General features: G+C 40.5%; 2 protein-coding genes across 3 annotated transcripts in view; both read left to right on the forward strand.

Moving 5' to 3' along the window:
* cacybp (calcyclin binding protein) overlaps positions 1-9070 on the forward strand; it is a 10771-nt gene extending 1701 nt beyond the window's left edge. The window contains 5 exon segments of the mRNA NM_001200863.1: positions 2989-3202; positions 3305-3401; positions 6269-6368; positions 6468-6562; positions 8645-9070. Of these exon segments, the coding sequence (NP_001187792.1) occupies positions 2989-3202; positions 3305-3401; positions 6269-6368; positions 6468-6562; positions 8645-8804 (666 nt within the window). The 3' untranslated portion in view covers positions 8805-9070.
* A 1101-nt stretch (positions 9071-10171) lies between these two features.
* plk3 (polo-like kinase 3 (Drosophila)) lies at positions 10172-15679 on the forward strand. 2 transcript variants are annotated; one of them, XM_017472867.2, is made up of 15 exons: positions 10172-10456; positions 10967-11074; positions 11180-11296; positions 11426-11555; positions 11659-11746; positions 11831-11926; positions 12055-12253; positions 12379-12505; positions 12611-12720; positions 13195-13312; positions 13494-13577; positions 13688-13850; positions 14015-14144; positions 14283-14396; positions 14519-15679. In XM_017472867.2, exons 1-15 carry the CDS (start codon positions 10247-10249, stop codon positions 14711-14713), a joined length of 1989 nt encoding a protein of 662 aa, XP_017328356.1. In that variant the 5' UTR covers positions 10172-10246; the 3' UTR covers positions 14714-15679. The 2 variants fall into 2 exon arrangements, with proteins under 2 accessions (XP_017328356.1, XP_017328357.1); XM_017472868.2 differs by having other exon boundaries at positions 12614-12720.
* The last annotated feature ends 625 nt before the right edge of the window (positions 15680-16304 follow it).

The following is a 16304-nucleotide window of genomic DNA, read 5'->3' on the forward strand; positions in this document are numbered from 1 at the left end:
TGGTGATAGCTGTGTGTGATGGTGATAGCTGTGTGTGATAGCTGTGTGTGATGGTGATAGCTGTGTGTGATGGTCATAGTTGTGTGTGATGGTGATAGTTGTGGGTGATAGTTGTGTGTGATGGTGATAGTTGTGTGTGATAGCTGTGTGTGATGGTGATAGCTGTGTGTGGTAGTTGTGTGTGATGGTTATAGCTGTGTGATGGTGATAGCTGTGTGTGATGTGGTAGCTGTGTGTGATGGTTATAGTTGTGTGTGATAGCTGTGTGTGATGGTTATAGTTGTGTGTGATAGCTGTGTGTGATGGTTATAGTTGTGTGTGATAGCTGTGTGTGATGGTTATAGCTGTGTGATGGTGATAGCTGTGTGTGGTAGTTGTGTGTGATGGTGATAGCTGTGTGATGGTGATAGCTGTGTGTGGTAGTTGTGTGTGATGGTGATAGCTGTGTGTGGTAGTTGTGTGTGATGGTGATAGCTGTGTGTGGTAGTTGTGTGTGATGGTGATAGCTGTGTGTGATGGTGATAGCTGTGTGTGATGGTTATAGCTGTGTGTGATGGTTATAGCTGTGTGTGATGGTGATAGCTGTGTGTGATGGTTATAGTTGTGTGTGATGGTGATAGCTGTGTGTGATAGTTGTGTGTGATGGTTATAGCTGTGTGTGGTAGTTGTGTGTGATGGTGATAGCTGTGTGTGGTAGTTGTGTGTGATGGTGATAGCTGTGTGATGGTGATAGCTGTGTGTGGTAGTTGTGTGTGATGGTGATAGCTGTGTGTGGTAGTTGTGTGTGATGGTGATAGCTGTGTGTGGTAGTTGTGTGTGATGGTGATAGCTGTGTGTGGTAGTTGTGTGTGATGGTGATAGCTGTGTGTGATGGTGATAGCTGTGTGTGATGGTTATAGCTGTGTGTGATGGTTATAGCTGTGTGTGATGGTTATAGCTGTGTGTGATGGTGATAGCTGTGTGTGATGGTTATAGTTGTGTGTGATGGTGATAGCTGTGTGTGATAGTTGTGTGTGATGGTTATAGCTGTGTGTGGTAGTTGTGTGTGATGGTGATAGCTGTGTGTGGTAGTTGTGTGTGATGGTGATAGCTGTGTGATGGTGATAGCTGTGTGTGGTAGTTGTGTGTGATGGTGATAGCTGTGTGTGGTAGTTGTGTGTGATGGTGATAGCTGTGTGTGGTAGTTGTGTGTGATGGTGATAGCTGTGTGTGGTAGTTGTGTGTGATGGTGATAGCTGTGTGATGGTGATAGCTGTGTGTGGTAGTTGTGTGTGATGGTGATAGCTGTGTGTGGTAGTTGTGTGTGATGGTGATAGCTGTGTGTGGTAGTTGTGTGTGATGGTGATAGCTGTGTGTGATGGTGATAGCTGTGTGTGATGGTTATAGCTGTGTGTGATGGTTATAGCTGTGTGTGATGGTTATAGCTGTGTGTGATGGTGATAGCTGTGTGTGATGGTTATAGTTGTGTGTGATGGTGATAGCTGTGTGTGATAGTTGTGTGTGATGGTTATAGCTGTGTGTGATGGTTATAGTTTGTGTTATAGTTAATATATATGACTCATTCTGCAGTTTGGAGCGTTTGTAATTAGTGTACAGATGCTCTCTAAAACACATGTCCAGTGTAAAAAAACAACAGGAATATCTCTGGGTATCAGAGAGTCTCTCTTATACACTTTCAGGGGTTGATGTTTGGTTAATCTAACTCAAAAGCAGTTCTGTTTTGATTAGGAATTAAGCCAAAATCACCGAAATCCAGTCTGCTTTTCACTGCACCTGGTATTTAAATGTCTTTTCGTAAATGACATAAATTGCATTCCAGACAGCAAAGTATTGTCGATCTGAACAGATCAAATCTAACAATGCAGTAAAATTCAAAAGTTGAATGTCAATCTTATCCTTGAGTTCAATTCAATTCAATTCAATTCAATTTTATTTGTATAGCGCTTTTTACAATAGACATTGTCTCAAAGCAGCTTTACAGAAATATCAACACGGTATACAGATATTAAAGGTGCGAATTTATCCCAACTGAGCAAGCCACCGAGTGGCGACGGTGGCGAGGAAAAACTCCCTAAGATGTTTTAAGAGGAAGAAACCTTGAGAGGAACCCGACTCAGAAGGGAACCCATCCTCATCTGGGTAACAACAGATAGTGTGAAAAAGTTCATTATGGATTTATATGAAGTCTGTATGGCGTTAGGAGCAGCCGTAGTCCCAGCAGTCTGGAATTAGAGAAGATTTGAGCTCCATCCAGAGGCAGAAGGGATCTGGATCTCTAGTATCTCCATAAATTCGTGGGGGGCTCGGCGAAAGGAGAGAGGGAGAAAAAAGATTATTATGACTGCGAAGTAGTAGAACAGAATCTAATCAGGGTAGGCTTGAGTAAACAAATGCGTTTTAAGCCTAGACTTAAACACTGAGACTGTGTCTGAGCCCCGAACACTAATAGGAAGACTGTTCCATAACTGTGGGGCTCTATAAGAGAAAGCTCTTCCCCCTGCTGTAGCCTTCACTATTCGAGGTACCGTCAATAGCCTGCATGTTTTGACCGAAGTAGGCGTGGCGGATCATATAAAACCAAAAGGTCGCTTAGATATTGTGGCGCGAGACCATTTAGTGCTTTATAGGTTAAAAAAAGTATTTTATAGTTAATGTGAGATTTTACTGGGAGCCAATGCAGTATTGATAATAATTCAGTATTGATAATAGTCATCTCTTGAGTCATCTCAGCCTCGACTTCTGTCTTCCATGAACAACTTGGATGCAACACAGACGTGATTTATGTAAATAAAATATTAATTATAATTTAACCAACAACATTTGGAAATATTTATTACACTTAGATCTTTTTGTGTTGAACGTGTAATCCAACACTCTGTGGGACAGACAATAAACTAAATCCGAGGTTGTTCTTTAAAGGTGTGGAATTTGTGCTATACAGCAGTTGACACAACAGTACTTGATTAACTTTTATTAACGTGTCATCAGATCACAGGACTTGAGAGCGACTTGAAAGAAGTGACACGGCTCCTGGAGATGTGTGAAAGGCAGCGTGTGCAGGATCTCCTCTCACAGGAGCAGAAGAAGATCAAGAAAGAACTGGCTCAGAAGCAGCAACAAAGGGAAAATCAAGCAAAAAGAGATTCTGAAGACAAAGCAGACACGACAGTCAAGGGATACATGGTCAAAATAAACAATTATGGTGTGCATACTTTAATTGTGCTGTTTCTTGGCGTCCTATGCCTTCATTACACCAGTCTGAATGCCTCCGTTAATCACAGTGGGGGTTTTTTTTCTATTATAGGTTGGGACCAGTCTGAAAAATTTGTAAAAGTCTACATCACGTTAAAAGGAGTGCATAAAATCCCCGCTGACAATGTTCAGGTCAGCTTTACGGACAGGTATGTAACGTGTTTGAACTGCTGATGAACACAAGTAGCTGACGAATGAGCTTATTATGAACTACCTAATGTTTTAGCACAGCATGTCTCAAAGTTTTTAGATTTTCCTTTACCTAACAGAAAAAAAAATGTTGTTTAGCTCATTTTCTGTTACAGTGTAAACACGTGGTGCGGTGCTTTGGCTTGTCTCCCTCTCACAGTACTCCTGAAGAACATGAGACACTTGTTTGCTTGTAATTGAATATTACTGCCAGCTAACTTCTAACTTGTTATCTGGCAGTAGTATTCAACTGAATTGCGTGCGTACGTGCGTATGTTATGTGCACACACTACCAGTCAAAAGTTTGGAGACGTTTGAAATGTTTCTCGTGATGTTAAAATCTGAAGGTGTATGATTAAATGTGTGAAATCGGTGTCGTAGACAAAAATATAATTGTGACAACGTATTCATTTCTTTCATTAGAAAGCTAACTTTTTATTTACAAAAAAAATATTTTTTAAACGGGCGACTTGGAGCGAAATATTTCCGAAAAGCAGCCGATAAGTGTCGAGCGTAGGTGTGAACTCCTTTAATACTGTTTAAAAATCATCTCAGGGAAATTCCTCAAGAAATCAGGTGAGAGAATTCTAGGCAAAAATACTTTGAAGATGCTGTAATATTAAATTATTTTGATTTATTTTGGATTTTTTTTTATCACAACATAATTCCCATAGTTCTATTTGTGTTATTACAGAGTTTTGATGATTTTATTATAATTCTAAAATGTTTAAAATAAATAATGAGTTAGTGTTTCTAAACTTTTGACCGGTAGTGTATATACACACACGCACACACACGCACCCGCACACATACACCCAGTTTTGAACACTTTTTGAATTGTCCATGTTTCTGCATAAATACGACCTAAAACATCTTCAGATTTTCACACAAGTCCTAAAAGTAGATAAAGAGAACCCAGTTAACTAAATGAGACAAAAACTTGGTCATTTATTTATTGAGGAAAATGATCCAATATTACAGATATGTGAGGGGCAAAAGTATGTGAAGCTTTGCTTTCAGTATGTGGTGTGACCCCCTTGTGTAGCAATCACTGCAGATAAACGTTTGGGGTAAGTGTCGATCAGTCCTGCACATCGGCTCGGAGGAGTTTTATCCCGTTCCTCAGTACAGAACAGCTTCAGCTCTGGGGTGTTGGTGGGTTTCCTCACTTGAACTGCTTGCTTCAGGTTCTTCCACAAAATTTCTATTGGATTAAGGTCAGGACTTTGACTTGACCGTTCCAAAACATCAACTTTATTCTTCTTTAAACGTTCTTTGGTAGAACGACTCGTGTGATTAGGGTCATTATCTAGCTGCATGATTAACTTTCTCTTGACATTTAGTTCATGGACAGACGTCCTGCCATTTTCCTTTAAATGTGCTGGTTTAATTCAGAATTAATTGTTACATCAATGATGGCCAGTCGTCCTGGGCCAGATCAGGCCCTAACCATGATACTACCACCATTATGTTTCACAAATGGTATAAGGTTCCTATGCTGGAATGCAGTGTTTTCTTTTCTCTTTCAATCCCATTGGTTGAAAATATTTGACTCTTAATTTCAAATTAACTGCTAATCCTCACGGATGTGTAATATTGTATAATTTACCTCAATAGATAAACTACCCAGTATTATACAGTGCTGTAAAAAAGTATTCTTTTTTCCCAGGTTTCTTCTGTTTTTGTGTATATCGCATACAAAATTGTTTCAGATATTAAAATCTAATTGGGGTTCTAAAATAAAGGCAACCTGAGTAAATACAAAATACAGTTTTTAAATGAGTTTTTAACTGGGCCTATGTGAAAATGTATGTGCCCCTGTAGTTACTAATTCCCCAAATCTATGAAACTGCATTGATAACGGGGTTCAGCTGGACTAAACACAACCAGGCCTGATTACTGCAAACCCTGTTCCATCACATCTACACTTCAATAGAACTTTTTCAACAGTGTGCAGTTGTTTAAAAGGTCTTACTCAGTAACACGCTGTGCCAAAGTTGAAAGAAATTCCAGAAATGATGAGGAAGAAGGTGACTAAAATACATCAGTCTGGGAAGGGTTACAAAGCTATTTCAGAGGCTCTGGGACTCTTTGGGATCTCCAAATGGAAAAAACCTGCACAGTAGTGAACCTTCCCAGAAGTGTCCGACCTTCCAAAATTCCTCCAAGAGCACAGCGACGACTCATCCAGGAAGTCACAACAGAGCCAAGGACAACATCACAGGAACTACAGGCCTCTCTTGCATCAATAAAGGTCACTGTTCATGACTCCACTATCAGAAAGACACTGGGGGAAAACGGCTCCATGGAAGAGTGGTGAAGTGAAAACCACTGCTAACCCAGAAGAACATTAAGACTCGTCTGAATTTCGCCAAAACACACCTTGATGATCCTCAAACTTTTTGGGAGAATGTTCTGTGGATTGATGAGCCGAAAGTGGAACTGTTTGGAAGACAGGGGTTCCGTTACATCTGGCATGAGCCAAACACCAAATTCCTCAAAAAGAACATCATGTCTAAAACTTTTGCACAGCACTGTAGAGAATTCAAACTTTCTGTGCATATATATATATATATATATATATATATATATATATATATATATATATATATATATATATATATATATATATAATCTTTTGTTATTACTATTATTTGTTCACATACTGTAAAGCATAGGGAGCTCAGTTTGAAATGAAATGATATATGATACAGTGGCATCATTATAATTATTATTATTAAGGGATTATAAAGGATTCTAATGATTTATATAATCTGTAACTGTCTCTTCTGTGACGAAATATTAGAATAATTTCTGTCTTTTACAGGTCTTTCAATGTACTTGTTAAAGATTTGGAGGGAAAAAACTATCAAATGACGGTCAACAACCTCTTGTGCCCCATTGTAGTTGAGGAGAGCAGTAGAAAGGTGTGTTACTCTGTCCAATACTAAGTGCACTGAAAGTTATCAACAGACTGCATATCTTCTTTGGCCTTTTACGGTTTGATTTTTTAAAATTTTTCACAGGTGAAAACAGACATGGTACTCGTCATGTGCAAAAAGAAGACAACAAAGAAATGGGAGTGGTTTACACAGGTGGAGAAACAATCCAAGGAGAAAGAGTGAGTATAACGTTATAGTAGAGCGCTTGACTACATACATTATACGATCATCATGGCCAGTTGAAATATGTCCTCTGTCCCTGTGTTCCATTCAGGAGACGTCTCCTTAGATAGACAGCGCTTGCTCTCCCAACATATAACGATAGTCCCAGTGCAAAAACATCATAAGGGTCACATTAGATGAGCTGTGACTAACTGTTTCAGGGATAAATCCTTAACTTATGTGTTATTTTGTATTTGTATACAAAGTATAATATAGTAAACATTGATAACTTAGGGATTGAGCTTGTGAAATTGACTTTTACCCCAAGTTTTTCAAATAGTTTTGGGGTGTTGAGTGTAAAAAGTTGTGTAAAGCGATGGGGTTCATTAATTTAATCTCACACTGAAAATAATGAGAGGACTCTAACCTTCAGTTGAAGTTTATACTAATAACATTTCAAACATATATACAAAATAATAGTTTTAATTAAACGGTAGTTCACACTCTCACTCATTCCTAGAGATTCCTATGAACAGAAAGTAACTGAAGCATGATCCCATTTATATTTTACTGTAAAATTCACCTCCGTGTGTAGGAACTCCTACATGGTCATCCTTGACTTGACATCCTTGACCTAGGATATAAATATGAGGTGAGACGTAGGTCAAATTCCCTCAGTCACTCGTCAACATGGGGAGGATTAAAGAGTACAGAAATGAAATGAGAGTGTGTATTGACCCGCACACCATGAGGAGTAGTGTTAAAGCGGTAGAAATTCCTCTAGTGATCATGATTTCCAATTAGACGCCACCTCAATGCCAATAAACAGTTTGGAAGGTGTGCCAGAAGAAAGCTCTTTCTTTCACCTAACCACAACATGAGCGCCTGGAGCTCACTAGAAGCCGCTGTAACTTTGATTAGAACCAGGTTCTATGGTCAGATAACCAAAAATGTACCTTTTGGGAACAAACACTAGAAATAGTTTTGGCTTAAAAATGTTGGTTATACAGAAGAGAACCTCTAAAGGTCCAGCTACAGGGACTCCATGAAGCAACAGGAGATTTTGAATGAAAATGAATCTGCTTCTGCCAAGAAGCTACCGTCGTGGTTGGATCTTCCAGCAATAGAGCAAAAATATACATCCAGTCCACACAAAATAGCTCAATGACCCCAGAATCGTGCTTTTAACAGAGTGATGCGGGATCCTGGAGGCTGTGTAGACACTGCATATTGAGTTGTGATCTCTGATTCTGTTCTGTATCTGATTTATGTATTCTCCAATATCACCAAGCTGTAAGGAGAAGATCCGGTGCCTTCATGTATGTTCAATTTTTTTTTTTTTTACTTATCAAAATTACTTTCATTAAAGGCTTGGGTTTCTCACAAACATCGATCAGCCATAACATTAAAACTACCTGCCTAATATTACATATATCGAGGTATGGACTCCACAAGACCTCTGAAGGTGTGCTGTGGTATCTGGCACCAAGACATTAGCACCAGATCCTTTAAGTCCTGTAAGCTGTGAGGTGGGGCCTCCATGGATTGGACTTGTTTGTCCAGAACATACCAAATGCTTGATCGGATTGAGATCTGGGGAGTTTGGAGGCCGAGTCACCAACTTGATCTCTTCAAACCGTTCCTGAAGAATTTTTGCAGTGTGGCACGGAGCATTATCCTGCTGGAAGAGGCCACTGCCATTCGGGAATACTATTGCCTTGAACGTGTACTTGGTTTCCAACAATGTTTCGGTAGGTGGTACATGTTAAAGTAACATCCAAATAAATGTCAGGACTCAAGGTTTCCCAGCAGAACATTGCCCAGAGCATCACACTGCCTCTGCCAGCTTGCCTTCTTCCCATAGTGCATCCTGGTGCCACACACCCAGCTGCCCACATGAGGTAAAGAAAAAAAATTTGATTCATCAGACCAGGCCACCTTCATCCGTGTTATTCAGAAGCCTCTTGTGGCGATTCCAAAACATAATTTCTGAACCTAACTGGTTTATTTCTTATTTATTTATTACTTGAAGTCCTATTAAAATATTGATAACAGAACATGTAACCTGATCATGCTAAGCTGACGTGTGTTCTCCTCAGCAAGCCCAGCTATGATGAGAATGCAGATCCTGGAGAGGGGCTGATGAATATGCTGAAGAAGATCTACTCCGAGGGTGATGACGAAATGAAGCGCACTATCAACAAGGCCTGGGCAGAGTCACAGGAGAAGAAAGCCAAAGGAGATGAATTTGACTTCTGAGTCTTGCATTGAACTACAATTCCTTATCTACATGCCATTCCTGCATAATTGCCTTTTTATTGATCACTCTTGTTGGCTGTCATTATGGCTGAAAATACTTATTAGGACACAAGTTTAGAAATTTGTTTGTCTGTTTGTTCTACAGTTGTTATTCCACCAAGATTGACAGAAGACATCTGTTTGTAAAACCTAACATGCTGCACACTTGATGAATGTTTTCAAGATTGCATACATTGATAATGGGAAATAAAATGTCTACAAAATTCAATTTTCATGTGTCCAGTGGTAATGGAAACCCTATCAACTAATTTTTTAAAGACTGACAACACATCCATCTTTCTGTGCTTACCTTAGGTGCTCAAATGTTTGTGGCTATAAAAACAATTTTATCTTCTCCACAGACTGAAAAAAAATACCACACTTATCTATCAAATATACTTTACTATTTTCAAATCACCCAAAAGCGTGAATGATGGATGAATAGCTGTTATTGCAGTATGAGAAATTAAACCACTGTTGAACTGTTCAAGTGTAATACACAGTGGCATGAGTTTTAGTAGTGCTGCCAGGAAGAACTGGGAAATTGCGTCTGAACGCAGTGCTAACAGTAGTGCAAAATAAATCCACCAGGGGGCAGCACATGCCTTTTATTATTATTATTATTATTATTATTATTATTATTATTATTATTATTATTATTATTGGTATTATTTTTCCTTTATTTAATGTTTTGCAAGTAACAACAGTTGAAACTCGGTCCATTAATTTTAACCATTCGGTGTTAACATTAAGTAACGATACTAGATTATATGTGGGGAACTTAGATCATTTATATACAATAACAGATCAACATAAAGAAAAAATACAAGACATTATATATGTTTTATCTTTTGCTTTGTGTTTTATTAGTATTAACAGCATTCAGCGTGGCACTCGTTATTGATTCATTCACGCTTTATGTGGCGAGGCATTTTGAAAGAAACTGAAGGGTTCACTGCCAGGGAAGATGAACGAAATTGAATCGCATAGTATGGAAATCCGGATAGGGCCACACATTTAAAAGAAGGTGTAAATCGATTGTTTTAGGCGAGTTGATAAAGAGAATGAATGAAACGAAGGCCCTTTTTAAAGACATGTTCAGGTATTCCTGTAACAGTCGGCCATTGATATTCATTCGATCCGAACACACCGACCTGTGATTGGATCAGTGCGGGTTTCATTCACCATTTCAATCTTTGTCCTTCCGGCTTCCTCCACACCTTGATGGACGTCTGATGGGAACAAATCACATCATGGTGTTTCACATCGCTCCACCCATTAGATCCCGCCCCGCAATGACGTCACCGGCGGCTTATATACTGGCAGGCGCGTGCCCGGGCGCGTTCATTGAGGAGTTGAAGGTGTGCGGTACGGACTCGTTCAGCCGACTCGTTTGTTAATGAATGGATCAGTCTTGTTTCAGTACAGAACAGCGTCGTTCCTGTCAGACGATGAACCCGGATTTGTTTAAGTCGTGTCCGGAGAACTCTCCGCTCGCGCCGACACAGAAACCGAACCGGAGCAAATGTGAACAAACCAAAGTGGAGCTCGCGCAGGTGGTGATCGACCCGAAGACCGGACGATCCTACTCCAAAGGAAAGCTTTTGGGAAAGGTACTTCATTCTGAATAGTTTCATAACACGACTGCTTATTATATCAGTAGCTGGACGGGTTGGTACTCGTTTAATTGCGCGTGCTCCTGAGTGGCGTTATTCTGTGGTGTAGGGATTTGTTCTGGGGTGTATGTCATGGTTCCCTCCCCTACAGCTTTAATACAGTGTACATCTTTGTGTCGGTGTACTGACGTTCACATATGCAACCATGACTTCACCTGGAGCCAGTGTCTCTTCTCCATCCTACCTGCCATGAGGCCATGTTCTCCTGGATTAATGCATTTCTGGGGTGTCATGTAGGCAGTAAGGAGCATCTCCATTTCAGCAGTGTTTTTAGATCCTGATCGGTGCAGTGAGAGTGCAGTGTCATCCAGCTGATTTTAGGTGATGCTGAAGGATCCAGACGATCACACGACCTTCCAGCACGCGCCCTTGTCTGAAAGGAAATAAAGGTTCTATTTCTGATCCCAGAGCCGATTCCTCTCTGACAGACCGATTGTTTTATTGCAGGGAGGGTTTGCTCGATGTTATGAGATGACCGATCTTTCGAGCAACAAGATGTACGCGGTGAAGGTGATTCCACAAAGCCGAGTGTCCAAGCCACACCAGAGAGACAAGGTAAACACGGATCTGCTCATTTGATCTCGTTAACCTTTTACACGGATGAAAATCCCCAGCCCCTGTGTTTGTTCTAACCGCCGCCGTGTTGTGGTTCTCCTTTAGATAACGAATGAAATCGAGCTGCACAAAACCCTCCAGCACAAACACGTCGTCAAGTTTTCTCATCATTTTGAGGACCAGGACAACATCTACATCTTCCTCGAGCTCTGCAGCAGAAAGGTGAGCTGCTTTACCAGTAGTTGTACTGCATTTGTTTAAAAAAGAAAAAAAAAAACCTTTATTATAAACAGTAACCATGACTGCATCAGGTAATAAAATGAGGCTGACTGTATGCTTTCCTTGCTGCAGTCCTTGGCACATATTTGGAAAGCACGACACACCCTGACAGATCCTGAAGTACGTTACTACCTCAGGCAAATCATTTCTGGCCTCAAATACCTCCATAACAAAGGAATCCTCCACCGAGACCTCAAACTAGGTAATGCATTTTCCGTTTTGTAGCTTTTACTGCTTTCATTACATGTCTTTTAGAACTGCTGTAGCTGAGTGCAAAACTTTTCATTTATTTATTTTTTAAATAGGCAATTTCTTTGTGAATGAGAACATGGATTTGAGACTGGGAGATTTTGGACTGGCAGCAAAGCTGGAGACTGTTGAGCAAAGGAAAAAGTAAGTAGTTTTTCTTCCTAGATGAAATCGTAGTTCTGATTAAGATCATTATTTTGCAAAGAGGTAACTGACTCTGTTTTGCAGAACTATCTGTGGGACTCCAAACTACCTAGCACCAGAAGTATTAAATCGTCAAGGACATGGGACTGAGTCAGATGTTTGGTCACTGGGTTGTGTGATGTAAGTGAATACCATGTTCAGCTTTATTTAGTTAAATATTATATCAAGCTTAATGGAGAAGTATACAGTGGGAAATACTGTGACATATCCAGTTACTTGACCATGTTCTATTTCTCTGGATTGGTCAGGTACACACTTCTGTGTGGGAACCCTCCATTTGAAACGTTAGACTTGAAGGAAACGTACAAATGCATCAAAGAAGTGAAGTATACTCTTCCACCGTCACTCTCTGCAGCAGCACAAAAGTTAATCTCTGCAATCCTTCAAAAGAACCCCAGTGACCGCCTTACTCTTGACCAGATCCTGGCTCATGAATATTTCAGCAAGGTTAGTTCTTGAAGCACATTGCTTCTGCTTCATCTCGTCTGTGCTCTTGGACATTTTTGGATCACGTCACCCATCTCTGAAGTACATGGCATCCTGACGCTTTTTTCGAATAACTCTTCTCCCAGGGCTTCACTCCGGACAAACTTCCACCTACCGCATGTGTGATGGTGCCGGAGCTCAACCCACCCAGCCCTGCCAAGAAGTTCTTCACCAAGATGGCCAAGAGCCTCTTTCGCAAGAAGAAATCCAAAGGTAAGGCTTCCCATCACGGGGCTTTTCTTTAAGGTGGAATTTATTTCAGCTGAACCCTTTCAGTATCACTATGTGAACTTAATCACCTGTTTTGTTGTCTTTCAGCAGAGAAGAACCCCAGTGAGGACAAGGAGGACATCTCCAAGCTTGTCTCGGGCATAGTGAAGCACTCGATTAGCCGACAGATCAGCTACAAGACCGTGGGAGTGAATGAGGCATGTTATGACCCTTAATACTGCTTTGAGTTGATAAACATTGTTATACATTCGATCGAATGGCTTTAGCCAAATTTCTCTCAAGATACCTTGTGTGTTTGTCTGATTTATTATTTATAAAGACATGTGCTTAAGGAGGCGTTATAAAAAGCCAGCCTGTGCTGTTGTATCAGCTGACTTGGCAGCACTGCTATATGGGGAGCTTCTGTAGATGAATAACTTGAATACAAAAAGGCTGAGTGAATTCCAATATGATAAATCACATGTGCGTCAAGGGATAAACAAGGGATCTAATCCTGAACTGCAAACTAATTATACGTGCCACACCTTTTCAGAAAAAAAAACAAAACGATGGTTTGATCGTGTGCTCTGCTTGGCTGCTTTGGAAATGAACACGCAAAAAGAGAGTTAACAGCCCATTGCTGTTTGAAATATAGCTCGTTGATTTTGACCTTCGTCTCCCATCTCACACAGGTTGCATCTCCAGCGGGTCAGTTGGCTGTTTCAGGGCCCTTAGACACACCAGCTGAGGACGTGTCCAGAAAGTCCACATCCCGTTCCTTCAAAGGCACAGTGGCCAGCAGTACTGATGGTGTGTGTGCCTTTGTTAATTTACTTAGTGTGGATGTGCTATTTTAGATTTCACCCCGAGGCTTTTATAGTGCAGTGTAGTCTGTATTTTCACATGAGCAGCACACTCGAATGTCTCCAGTTTTGCTCTCTTATCGGCTGTATTAACTCTGTGATGTACTTTTCTCATGATTCTTGTGCAGGGTGTGAAGACCTACTGACCCCAGCTTCTGTGGCTGAGGCCACCATGAAGGTCCTCATTAATTGCTTATCCTCCATGCCAGCAGGTTTGTTCTATTCACACCTGTAATAACCGATTGAAGCTTTTTGATAAACATGTCTGTATCTCAGAATAATGATCAGGAAATTAATGTTTGGATTCTTTTTGGTTTTCCAGCATCTAGGAACACTCCATGTGTCACAAAGCCTAAACCTTTTGTCTGGGTGACCAAGTGGGTGGACTACTCCAACAAATATGGTTTTGGCTACCAGCTTTCCAATCAGAATGTCGGAGTCCTCTTCAACGAAGGCACTCATCTGAGTCTGTGTGACCAGCGAAGGTAACTTTGTGACTAAAATTTGGCACTTCACTTAAACCTAGAATCGACATCAGACAAAACTGTAATTGATTTGGTTTATGGCGTTCACAAATGTATTGAATCAAAGTGGCCACATTTTGTTTTAGCTTACTTGGGTTATGACCTAGCATTTCCCCTCTCCACAGGGTAGTTCGTTATTGTTTGACCAACAATAAACACTTCACCTTCCAAGCGGATACATTACCCGAACAGCTCCAGAGCCAGAAACACATTGTGGAGCTGATGGCCAACTACATGGAGCAGAATCTCATGGAGGTGAGGAGCTTTTCAGAAAACATTCTGAAATTCATTTCTAGTGCTAATTTTACTTTTAATCAGTTATGGGTACTGTCCTTACACTGGAAGCAAATGAGTCACTGTGGGTTGAACTAAGCTATGTATCTGTTCCTACAGGGTGGAGATCTGGGTTGTGATGAGCAGCCATCTCCTACTGACTGTCCCCTTCTGCTGCAGTGGATGAAGACCGACCATGCTTTAGTTATGCTTTTTAACAATGGTTCTCTACAGGTGAGCGTTGTTTCTCTTATCCATATCGATTCTGTTCATATAAGCCTTCTAGATTAGCATGTAAAAAAATGTCATTCTACTCTCTTTTACAGTACAATAATGTGTACTTTTTCTGCTCCCAGGTGAACTTCTACACTGATCACACCAAGGTGATCATGTCCAAGTTGGCAGACACGTACTTGTTGACCTATGTTAGTCGTGAGCGGATCTCTTCCTCATATTCTCTGAACACACTCTGTGAGCATGGCTGCTCCTCTGATCTGCGTCACCGGCTCCATTACGTGGTGCAGCTGCTGCAGCACTACAACAAAACATAAACGAACCACAAGAAAGGACTAAAACCTCAAGGTTTAAGACTGAAACCACATCTGGAGAAGCTTGCATCTCGCCACAAAAGTTCTCCCAACTTATATTCTGGCCTCCTTGGACTTATGGTGCACTGTTTTTTGGATTTATTTTCTTTTCCTTTGTCACACCGACACTACCACTCGACTTCACAAATGTACACAACAAAGTGACAAGGAGATGAAGAGAACTTGCGTGATGAGGATGAGGCTTTCTGTTTTGATCACCTGCCTTCCCCTTTATTTAATGCAAACCTTTTATTATTTCACTTAACGGTACACATCAAGCATGGAAAGCCGGTGATTCTAAACATTTTAAGGAGAGTGATTTAGCTTTAAGCCTGGAGGGGCTAGTAGCTGCAATCTGCGGCTGGACCAGCTGTACCTCGTGTTGAGATGTGAAGGGAGAGTAAAGTGCCTTTCTGAGGGATGTCTTCTGGGTTGTGCAATAATGGCCCTTCTGTATCTTAAGCTCATATAACAAGGTATCAGAAAGGGCTCATGTGGTGGAGCCTTTAATTTTCTGCTTTTAGTTTGATTTTGACTGTGTCTAAATGGATGGAGGTTAGCACTACAAACACCTGCTATAAGCTTTTTGCCTGGTACAAGATATTAGTCATGTAATATCCTCAGATGAAAGACGATGTTTTTCATTTGTGCCTCCAACTGTTTACGTCATGACCTCCACCACGTGGCATTGTTCTAAATACTGTGACACTGACTGTAATATGTTAAAGAAAAAAAGTATTATTTTTTTTCCATCCCATCATTGTGACTTATTTGTTCAGGTAAATTTTTTTGGCACATGTATTTATGTTTGTATTTATTTTATTTTTTTTATTTATTTAAGTAAGTCTATGGTGTTATCACTATGTAAATGTTCAGTATCACTTTTTTATGTATTGGTATCTTGAGTGGAATAAAGTTTGTTGAAATGCACCCCTCTCTCTCTCTCTTTTTTTTTTTTTTTTTAATTTATTTTTTAAAGTCTCTCTTTGTATTGTGTTCAGTGACCAGTAATTAATAAATTATAAACAAAGCCGTGTATGAGGGGGATGCTACTAATAAGACAAATGGCCCAACCTATTGTCTGAATTCATATTACAAATGGGGTTTAAGGATTTGCAACCGAGTAAATCCTTCAGGCCCATAGTGGCTTGAAGGATTCACTTGGCTCTGCTCACAGTAAAGCAGCAGTCAGGTTTAGTGTTCTCCAGATGGACATCGTGTCTGGGCTGATGCAATGGCCAGCTAGAGAAACTTAACCTTTTCTCCCCGAAGCCACCTTTCCTAGGAAAGCCTCTTGGCTGTGGAATCCCACCAAACGAGGCTAGGTTGGGCGAAACTCCTTGGAGTTCTGAGCTACGGAGGCTCATGACAGTCTGGAGCTTACTGATGGTGCAATCTTTCTTTCAGATGCAGTGGAGAACGCAATCCTGATTTTGTACGCAAAGTTTTCTAGTGCCTCCTGAGACTGAAGTAGTGGCTACGTAGTCTAGACCAAGCAGCCAAAAATCTATTTGTGAAGTTGCATTTGTATAGTATATTCCTGCACTCCATTGGC

This window comes from Ictalurus punctatus, chromosome 7, assembly GCF_001660625.3.
Source record: "Ictalurus punctatus breed USDA103 chromosome 7, Coco_2.0, whole genome shotgun sequence".
Taxonomy (NCBI): Eukaryota; Metazoa; Chordata; class Actinopteri; order Siluriformes; family Ictaluridae; genus Ictalurus; species Ictalurus punctatus.

Coding starts and splice junctions, on each gene's coding strand:
- plk3 (XM_017472867.2), top strand. CDS start 10,247: ATGGATCAGTCTTGTTTCAGTACAGAACAGCGTCGTTCCTGTCAGACG. Junction 12,506..12,610: donor TCGCAAGAAGAAATCCAAAG/GTAAGGCTTCCC, acceptor GTTGTCTTTCAG/CAGAGAAGAACCCCAGTGAG. Junction 13,578..13,687: donor CTTATCCTCCATGCCAGCAG/GTTTGTTCTATT, acceptor TTGGTTTTCCAG/CATCTAGGAACACTCCATGT.